Genomic DNA, 9,979 nt, shown 5'->3' with positions numbered 1-9,979 from the left:
CCTTGTGCTGGAAGTGGATCAGCTCCCAGGGGAAGCTGTAGGGTTACATGAGCATGAAGGGAAAGGGCACCCATGGCAGGTTGCAGTGAAAGGTTGGGTTACAAGAGATGCAGGATGCTCTCCCACTCAGCCCCCCCTCAGAGAGTTTAGCACTAACATCCTTCACTCTGCACGGGCTCTCTTTGCAGCTGGAAGACCCAGAGAAAGTCACCCACTTGGCTGGCCAGAAAGCAAAGAGGAGCTCCTCCTTCAGTCTGAAAACATTCAGCTCATGAGCCTGCTCTGCAATAATCAGTGTTGCAATACTTTTGGCAATCTCTTTCTCAGTGATATCACTCTGCATTTTGTTATCTCCTACCTGCATGAAATACTGAAACACAAGAAATTAGTGCTCACAGCAAGCAGTCACATCAGCATTTCAGACCAACTTTCCCCTTATCAGGGTGGTGACAGTCACTTTGCAACAGAAACAAAGCTCCTTTCTTCAAGCTCACAATGCCCATCTGTGCACCAAGTCCTTGTAAGCAGGTTTGCCTCAGCTGACAGCACGTGGTGGATCCCAGTGTGACCAGCAGGGTTACACACTAAAAGCACAGTGCCTTGAAGCACATGGCTTCCACACTGCAGCTGAGGAACTGGAAAATTGGGAACTGGCTGTGCCAAGTGTGCCCAACCAGCTTGCTTTGGCTCTCAGCCAGAGACACCTGGGCTGGTGCAGAGGGGATGGCAGAGAGCAGCCTGGGCACAGGGACCAGGGGCAATCCAAGAGAGGGAACACAAGGTGTTCCAGGCGTGGGTTTCCAGCTCCAACTGATGGCAATGCCCATGGCTTAGTGGCACAGTTGGCCACCACTGAAAGGAACCAGCTGATTCTTTTTTCCTTTTGTGCTATTTAGGTCTTTGCACTCCAGATATTTGCTTGCTTTTAGGGCTCAATGGGGATGAAAATGCACAAGAGTGGGAGAAAACAGCATTTGTGGACAGAACTGGGTCTATCTGTAGTCACCAGGATTTTCTTCAGCAGCACAGACCTTTCCCTCTTTTCACACCCACATCACTTTGTCAATACCAAATACGAAGTTTGAGAAAAGAACTACCAGGTTTTGCTTGGAAAACACATGGCACAGTGTAAGATTTTGCTGCAGGCATCACTGTTGTCCAAAAGCTGCCGAGGCATTAATCTCATTTGGATGCAATCCAAAGGGCCAGATCCCTAGAGGAGCCTCCAAGTGACCAGGAAGCTCTAGTCACACATCACTGCCCCACACCTCTCAGACACAAATTGAATTCCACAGGGACAGAGAGCTTTTACTTGGATAGTTCCATTCAAATGACACTGTGAAAGCCAGAGGGTGAAGGGAAGCTTCATGCTGACATTACAGGGGACAAACCACAAGCTTCTGCATGATGTGTTTCACACCACCAAGGGCCAGAAGAGCACCACAGGGTAATGAGAAACTCTGGGTAGATAAGTCTGTGAGTAAGCAGGCAGGAACAGTCATCAAACACAGTAACACTTGTTTTCTGCCACCAGCTCCCAAGCTCTCTTAGTAAAAGCCAACTTAGCTAAAATATGTTCTTGTATTACAGTTGTGGTTCACAGTTGTGGTTTCTTCCTTCAAACAAAACTGCAAGGAAAGGGACCATTTAGTCACACAAGACTGCTTGTCAGTAAAGAAAATACAAATTTACTTTTATTGTAACCATAAAGAGGCATATATTTAACAATTAGCTGTACATTCAGCACTCAGGTATATCTGTGTCAAATAAACTCAATTCTCTTACTGCTAAAAAAAGAACACTTCTCAGCAATGCACAACCTGTGCTTATTAGGATGTTTATTGTCTCTGTATTGCAGTTATCTTGACAGACAAGCCTCAGGATACAGAATAAAGCTTTACTCTTGGACCAAAATAGGAGGCAACATTTTTATTTAAAAAAATTAAAAACAGCAAGTTTCTAGTCAGATAATATAAAGCATCTTAAATTAATCTTTTGAAACTATTTACACTATTTGTAAACGTAAATATCTGAAACTGTACATGTTTAAACAAATGTTCATTTAGCAAACAGGCTGTATAAACTGATTGCTCTTCTAATCCTTCCACCAGCTGTCCTAGAGCTGTCTGGGTACTCTAAGAGAGAAAAAGATCCCAAGCACAAGAGCGACTACTGCCATGGTTTACCCTTCACAACTCTTCTGTACAATGTCTGCATTAAGTTAGTCATAACTCTGCACAGTGACCATGCAGTCCTTCTGAAAAACCTTATAAAAAACAAATATACATATATTACAATGCACTGGACATTATTTTACAGACTGTGTTTCTACATAAGTAAAGGGAGAGGGCAAGTTTTTCTCCTAGTTAGTTCCTTTACTTAATATTTAAGGAGTCATGTAAGGTCCTATTAGTACCATTTATGTATTTCAGCACCACTGCTGTAACACTTCTTGTGGCAGCTTTCAGTCCTACCATCTTATACTCCAGTCTTGTTATTTATATCAGGAAAATTATTAAATCAAAATATCACCAATGTGCAAGGAAATTTCTTCATATTCAGAAGTACAGAATAGGCTTTATAAATAAGTTAAAGATCTGTCACATAACCCACTACATTTTCATTTTACAGCGCTGCACCATGAAGATTTACACACTGAGAGACCCTGAAGTGTTCATCCCATTAAGGGCCAGGCATTTAGCATCCAGCTTTCCACACTAATGTCCAATTAATGCTCACTCAACAGCGTGCACTGTTTACCAGTTACCGAGTACTTATCCTCGCTTTACAATGCAGATTTGACAGCCTTGCTCTTCAGTTTCAGGCATCCCCACACCCCCTGATCAGCACTTTCTCCACAGCACAAAGGCTGTGCAAGCTCCAGACTCCCACTTTAAACAATGTGACACCACCATCTAATCTTGAGAAAGGCAAAAACACTAACTCTGCCCTAAAATTAGATAGCTGAAACCCTCAGTGCTAAGCAGTGCTGTAAAGCATCTGAAAACACGTAGTTCATTCAGAAACAACAGAAATTATGTTGCACAGCTTTCCATTGCAAATCCCAAGGATCTGAGACCCTTCACATGGAGAAAGGCTAGAGTATGACACTTCAGGTCAGGCCTCACAGCTCCCTGTCACAAGAGTGTAAGAAAGACAGCCCATCCAGTGTTCCAAGAAACACTTCACATGTGGAAAAGTAAGGTTTCCCAAGCAAGAACCTCTGAATTACTTTCAAGCATGTGGTGGATTACCAGGATTTTCAGAGAAGTTAAAGAAAATCTCAGAGCATGCCTGCTTAAGTCTAACTGTCATACCAATATGGTCATCTCCCAACTATCAGAAATATCTATTGCTGCTCTCATTTGATTTCCTGCACTGTATTTCCAGCATCTCTTTAAAAGTGTGACTTTCTATTGCATATATCAACTCATTAAGGGAAAGCAAGATTGGTTTTTACATTAAAAAAAACAAACCAAAAAAAGTTTTCAATTTTGAAAATACCTAGAAAAGGCAGTAATTGAGCTTCCATAAGAGTAATCAGCAAAGGGGTTTTTGTTTCACTTTCTTCTGCCCACTGCTCAAGCCAATGAAAAGGAAGACCTTTACCAAATCAAGAAACGTGTTCATTTGGGGTTTTTTCCCTAAAACAGGGTTAAGCAGCCTGGATAGTTTTGATGCAGACCGGACTGCACAGGGAATCCTTCACTGACTTCAAGCAAATGTCTCCGCATTCCCTTCACTCCCTGGCATTTGGCTGAAGCTTATTCCAAGCAGCCTCACTCTTGGGCTACTTGGACATCGACAAGAGTAAGTTCACCTGAAAGACAAAATGAAAGCCTATGTTAGGGAAGCCAAGTTTTAGAACTGATGTGTCACATTTTAACCTTTAAACAAGATTCCTAGGAAGATCATTAATCAGAAGACAGTTACAAAACAACAGCCAAAATTTCCAGTCAAATGCTTTTTAAAATGACGCCTATGCTGACCACTCATTTCAGCAGTCACAAACTACCGTGATAAACTTCCTAAAGTAACTTCATGTGTCGTCAAGAAATTCCAAAAAACAGGCACACTGGCAAAAAATGTTACCCTTCACCTCAAGTATCTGAAACACACTTGGGATCCTCCACAGTACTTCCCATAGATTACAGTATGGTTTCCCACACACTTCCGTTTGTAGGGTAAGTGATCCTAAGGCTCATCAGACAAACAATTAAAGGGAGCCAACTCCTCCAGGGTAACCTCACCTCCTTATGGTGCATCACTCCCACTCCAGGACAGTGCTCCAGGACAGTTATCACACATGCCTGTGGCCACACACACTGCAGGCAACATCCTCTAATCCATAAACTAGATTACCTGTTTAAATAATCCTGTGATAATCAAGATTCTACCTACATTCCCTAGACTACTAAGGTCAAAGAGACATTTTTAAAAGCCTACTTGGTTTCTGACAGAGAATCCTAATAGAAGGAATTCTTAACCCAAATTATCTCTGAGCCTACAGACCATGCAGAGTTACACTTCCATAAACACCTGCACATTTTCTCTCTACAATTCACTTCAAATGCACTCTAATAATTCATTCTCGTGCTTCCTAAATGTAAAAGCTGCTGCTTTTTGTATTTGTCAAAGGAAAGACTGCCTTCAAATGCAGTTTTTTTAAGGCATATTCACTGGCTTTGATACCTTTCCAAGAAGACAATGCCAGGAAATGGCAAGACTCTTCTACAGTGCTGTACAACTCAATTCCCAGCAACATCAATCACCACCTTGGTTTAGGAAAATCTATTACACATTCATTAAAAAAACCCAACCAAAGTCCTCTCCTAGCTGAGAGTCTTAAGATCAGATAAAGCCCAAAGTTTAATCATCCAGGATTAAGGGGGATAAGAAATAAATAATGATACAGAACACTGGAAATAAAAAAAATGAAAAAAATCTATGTTTATAAAAGCCAGTCACATGAAAGAGCAACTGATAAAATAAGGACCTTCAATATATACCTGTTCCATTGAAGGACAAGCTATGATCTGGAGGTCTTCATTACTAAATTCTTCCTTTAACAGAGCATGGAGTTTCTGGAACATTTGCTGAATGTTATTCTTTTAAAGGAAAGAAGAAAAAATCATTATTAAAAAACACAACACCCATCTTAAACCAGAACAAACACAATGTACATGGAATAGCTACTGAGGTGACCAGGTAGAGAGAAACAGTCAAGCTCCAAGAACATTTTTTCTAAAATAAGACCCAAAACAGCTACAGGAATCCATGAGATAAAAACTTCAGTTAGATGTGCTAAAGTGAAACACTGAGTCCTAAAGACTTAACCTGGAAGCTTAATACTCAAGCTTGGCTCCCCTGATTGTTTGCCACAGGTTTTCCACTCAATCTGTACCACCCTCTCTGCCTTGGGCGCTCTTCCCCATGCATAACTGACCAAAATCGACTGGTTGGTGTGAGACAGAGTTAATTTTCCTTATGGCAACTCATTTGGTGCCAAGTGGAAGATGTACACAGTAAAGAGCAACAGTTACTTCCCTGTAGTATCCATGTGTTGCACAGTACAAGTGAGAGCAGTAGAACTGTTTGGATTTGGCTTTTTTAAGCTAAAGATATCACCATGAAACATCTACAGGAAAACATAGCAGCAATACTCACCCTGACTGGCTTAAACAGAATTAATTCTGTATCTTTATTGGACAAATATAAGGACATGCTTCGTAAAGTTGATGGCAACTTTGTTTTTATTGTCTTGTAAGTGGAAGAGACTAGATCGTTGATCTTTGCTGAAAGTAAAAGAAAATATGTTTAACAGGCTAAAATGGAGCTTTGCTTGCTGAAACCTACACTCCAGAAATTCACCTCCACTCTCATGGGGCGGATCATTACCAGAGGTTTGAGTGGAAGGGAGAGAGGGGGCGCTGGGCTGTGCAGGGTCAAACCCATCACAGGACCACAGCCTGCCAGACCCTGCTTCCATTTCCTGCAGAAAATGTACCCATCCCATTTCTGAAAGCTACCACATCCTCCTGAGGCTTCTGAAATCACAGCCCTCCAATAGCAACTAAGTTCTACACAGGCTCCTTCCCAAAAAACCTAACTGGAAAAGCAACTGCTGGGAAACAGTGCTAGCAAAGAGAACAGAATCACAAATCCTCCTTACTGGTTATAGGCCATGTTTGTGAGAGGAAAGGCTGCACAGAAATCTGGATTTTGAATTAACCAGACAGGAATCCTCTGTCAGACAAGACCTTCTTTCTTTATTGCTAGGAATTTTAATGATTTTACAAGATCATTGCCTAAAGGCCAGCAGAAAAATACATTCTGTAGTTTTAAAATACTAAATTAAAATCAGCGGGTGGTAAAAAAACTGTGTGGGTTTTTACCCCCCTCAACTTCTGCCACATCTGAATTTTCTGCTTAGTCCCACTTCCCAGACAAATGACTCCAGGAAACAGCAGAAACTCTGATTCAATTTGCTTCTATACACATAATTATCTCCGAACAAACATTCAAAAACTCCTGAAGAAGAGGGAGATAGTAAGTAGAACCTCGGGTTAGCCCTTGAGAGTGTCTGACCCATGGAGCAGCACTGAATTATGTAGAAACATGGCTGGCTTTGCATCTTAAGAATATGATGCAACAGAAGGTTCCAGTGTATGATTTGGAATAATCAGAGTTTTTCATCCAGAAGCACAACTTTGTAAAGTGAAGAGCAAAACAACCAAGGAACATCTAAAACTGCTCCAAATGTTCCTACAAAGTGTTCACATTTGAATTTTTAAAAAAGAGGGAAACAAACCCAGATTCCATTTTTGCATGGTGACAGGAAAACTCAAAACAAAGTAAATACCAAATGTACAAACAATAAGGGCTTCCGTGAGGATTCATTCTTTCCTACACAAGTTAAAGCTTTATCATAACACAATTAATTAATTCCTTAAGCACATTCTGTATGCAGTCGCAGAAATGCTGTTTACATGCAAGAACAATCACAGCTTGATGAATACTCAAGACATTCATCTACTGCACCAATTAAACACATATTCTGAAGTTTGTCAGGTTTTCAGAGCTGGCTTAAGACATTTCAAATAGCACACAGGCTCAAATGGAAGCCAGGATTCACAAGAAAAAAGTAGACAGTTCTTATATGTAGAATTTTTCAAAATCAATCACAGTCTCTCAGTCCAAGTTATTCTGGCCACCTCTTCAGATTCCTAATAGTAACATGAATATAAACCAAAGTAAATACCTGGTTGTGCCCAAGGTTGCTGTGAAAGGCTGTAATTGGGACCTCCTTGAGTGGCCATTGTTTTTAAAGCAGCTGCCTAAAAGAAGTAAAATCAACAAAATGATGTTTCTTTCAGTTGAGTTCACAACAAAATAGCCAACTAAAAATTGCACAACTCTCTGAGATACCACAGTGTACAGAATCTCCACTGATCTATCTCTTCTATGGCCTGACTTAACAACACACAGGGGAAGCTGCTTGACAGAAATGCAATTCAAAATTACAACCGTGATCAATTCTTGAAAGTAAAATTCAAAATGGGATTAAATTTACAAAGATGCTTAGGCACCTAAGGATACAAAACCTCAAAAGAGTCTTATCCTTAAGCAGCTTAGTCAAATTCCCCAGATTCCCAATGAATCACTGAGATCACTCAGACAATCTATCAATCTCACCAGTTACCCATCTATATTTTAGGCATGCCACTGACCCCTACCCCAGCATGACAGGCATGAGTAAATTTAATACTGTCATCTTCTAAATTCTTAAAAAATCAGCAGCTGGGATATCTGCAGTCCATGCAATGCTGTGGCCCCAGTTTCTGAGAGGCCATGTCACTTATTCTCAGGACCTAAGGTTCAGAATAGATCCTCTTGAGAGGTTTTCTCACTAGAAATCCTGGCCTCTAGAGCAGGTTCTAGAAAGAAATGCATTGAACAAGACATCCAATACTCCCTCAAGAACACACATGACCCAAGACTGTTTTTGAAAGCTTACAAATGCAATCAAAGTAGTTCCTACAGAAAGAAAAGCTCCTGCCAACCTTCACACACTTGTTACAATTCAAGGAAAAATTAAAGCTTCTTGATAAAAGAACACAAGGGTTGCTTGTAAAAACAAGCTATGACAAGTTCCTTTAACCCCATTAATCTCAAAAATGCCTGGAAAATTGCTGTTGGAACTTAAAGGAAAGCACATTATCTTCAGCTAATCACACAGCACAGCAGATTGTCATATACCCAATTTAAATATCAATTCCCTTATCCTCCCAGCACTTCAGTTAGGTTAACAAACATACAACACATTTGTACCTTTGTCATGAACTCCTCCAGCTGGTCTATAAACTGTTTGGTTTGCTGCTGAATAAACTGCTCACAAGCTGATTTCAGATGACGATCTACATCTTTCTTGGAGTCAATATAATGTTCTCTGATTTCTGGAGTACCCTTGAACAGAGAACAACAATTCTCTTCTTTTTAACTGCCAGAGATCACCACACATTTAAATGACCCAACTTTTCTTAACACAATAAGACCCCACATTACCTCCAGTAAGAACTGTATCAAGGCATTGTTGCTGTTCAGTCTAAAAAATCTTGAAACTGCCTTAGGATTCAGGATTTTAAATGCTGCATCTGTGAATCAGAAAGTCACTCACACCGTAAGTCAATGCCACTCAGCTCCAGGAACTACAAACTCTAATCACTCATTTATGCATAAAAATGGCCCAGCATGAATGACTATGACTGCAACATTAATGACTCTAGCACTGCTCAGAGTGGATGCACAAGTTCACATGCACAGAAGCACACAAAGCTTAATTCACTACTTTTCAGTGGCACCTATGATACACCCATACCTAAAAGTTGCACAGTCTAAACAGATAAATACATTACAAGAAACTAACAAGTTGCTGATATTAACTGCAGTTCTATAACCATGACAATTGTGTGAGCTCTCCTTTTCTTCTTACTGTAATCTACAAGTGGAAGACTTACATAAGCTATTTAGGCATTAACAAACAAAAATTTTGCACACATGGCCTCGGAAAACCAACTACAGCTGCATGAAAGAACTTTTAATTGGCACTTTTTTCTTCTGTGCTTAGCTGCTTTAGTTAGGACAAAACAACAAAACATCAAGGTTGATAAACACTCATGTTTATGTTCTCTACACAAGTCTCAAGAAGGAAAAGCAACAATGTCTGTAAATAACACAAGATACTGAAATTACACCTATAGTCTCAACAGGATGCTGTCATGCTGAAATCTAGTCAAATTGGGAAAAAGAAAATTATTAGTTAGAGTATAGCTTTTTACCCTACTGTCAGCCATTCATCATCCTACAAATCTATCTGCTTTTTTTTTCACTTCAAAAGGAATTCTGCACTCTGTATAAAACAGGGGGAGGGAAAAATATGTAAGAGTAAAAGAAGTGTTTCCTGAGACATTAAATAAAGAGAGAATACCAAATATATAGGTTTGTAGATTTTGCACTGAACTAAGAACCTACACTCCTATGTAATGAAAGGTGAACACAGAGCAAGATTATTTTTGTTCTCTGAATTTTTTATCAGAAATTTCAGAAATTCCAAAGATTTCCCAAATTATTGATTAGAAGACTATAAGCTAGTCCTTCTTCCCACCTAATATATCAGTTACATGAACCTTAACATTATACTATTTCAAAGAAATTGGACAAAAGCATGACTTTTACAGTAAGCAGTCCCGCTTCATCTGTAAATACCAAATTAAATCTTAAACCTGTGTGCAGGAAGTTTGGCAGAACACAGTAAAACTATTAGCCATATCATTTTTCCTCTACAACTCATGTCAAATATAAGAGCCCTACTGGCCTATGCTACACCACAGTAAGAATTAAGCACAACATACATCTTTTCAACACCACTGCCACCACCACCCAATATAAAGAAAGTGTTTATATTACTTACCATTACCAC

The 9,979-nt window shown here is 39.9% G+C and overlaps 1 protein-coding gene across 1 annotated transcript in view; it reads right to left on the bottom strand.

Moving 5' to 3' along the window:
• Positions 1 to 1,823: 1,823 nt before the first annotated feature.
• The window catches only part of COG3 (component of oligomeric golgi complex 3), a 30,577-nt gene continuing 22,421 nt past the window's right edge, over positions 1,824 to 9,979 (bottom strand). Inside the window, exons 18-23 of the mRNA XM_064714574.1 lie at positions 8,566 to 8,654; positions 8,332 to 8,466; positions 7,262 to 7,337; positions 5,668 to 5,795; positions 5,010 to 5,108; positions 1,824 to 3,820 (exon numbers count right to left, since the gene is read on the bottom strand). Of these exons, the coding sequence (XP_064570644.1) occupies positions 3,791 to 3,820; positions 5,010 to 5,108; positions 5,668 to 5,795; positions 7,262 to 7,337; positions 8,332 to 8,466; positions 8,566 to 8,654 (557 nt within the window). The 3' untranslated portion in view covers positions 1,824 to 3,790. The remainder of the gene's footprint in view (positions 3,821 to 5,009; positions 5,109 to 5,667; positions 5,796 to 7,261; positions 7,338 to 8,331; positions 8,467 to 8,565; positions 8,655 to 9,979) is intronic.

The sequence above is a fragment of the Zonotrichia leucophrys genome, chromosome 1 (genome assembly GCF_028769735.1).
Source record: "Zonotrichia leucophrys gambelii isolate GWCS_2022_RI chromosome 1, RI_Zleu_2.0, whole genome shotgun sequence".
NCBI lineage: Eukaryota > Metazoa > Chordata > Aves > Passeriformes > Passerellidae > Zonotrichia > Zonotrichia leucophrys.
Note: the sequence above shows the minus strand (reverse complement) of the source record. Positions and strands in the feature narration are given on the sequence as shown.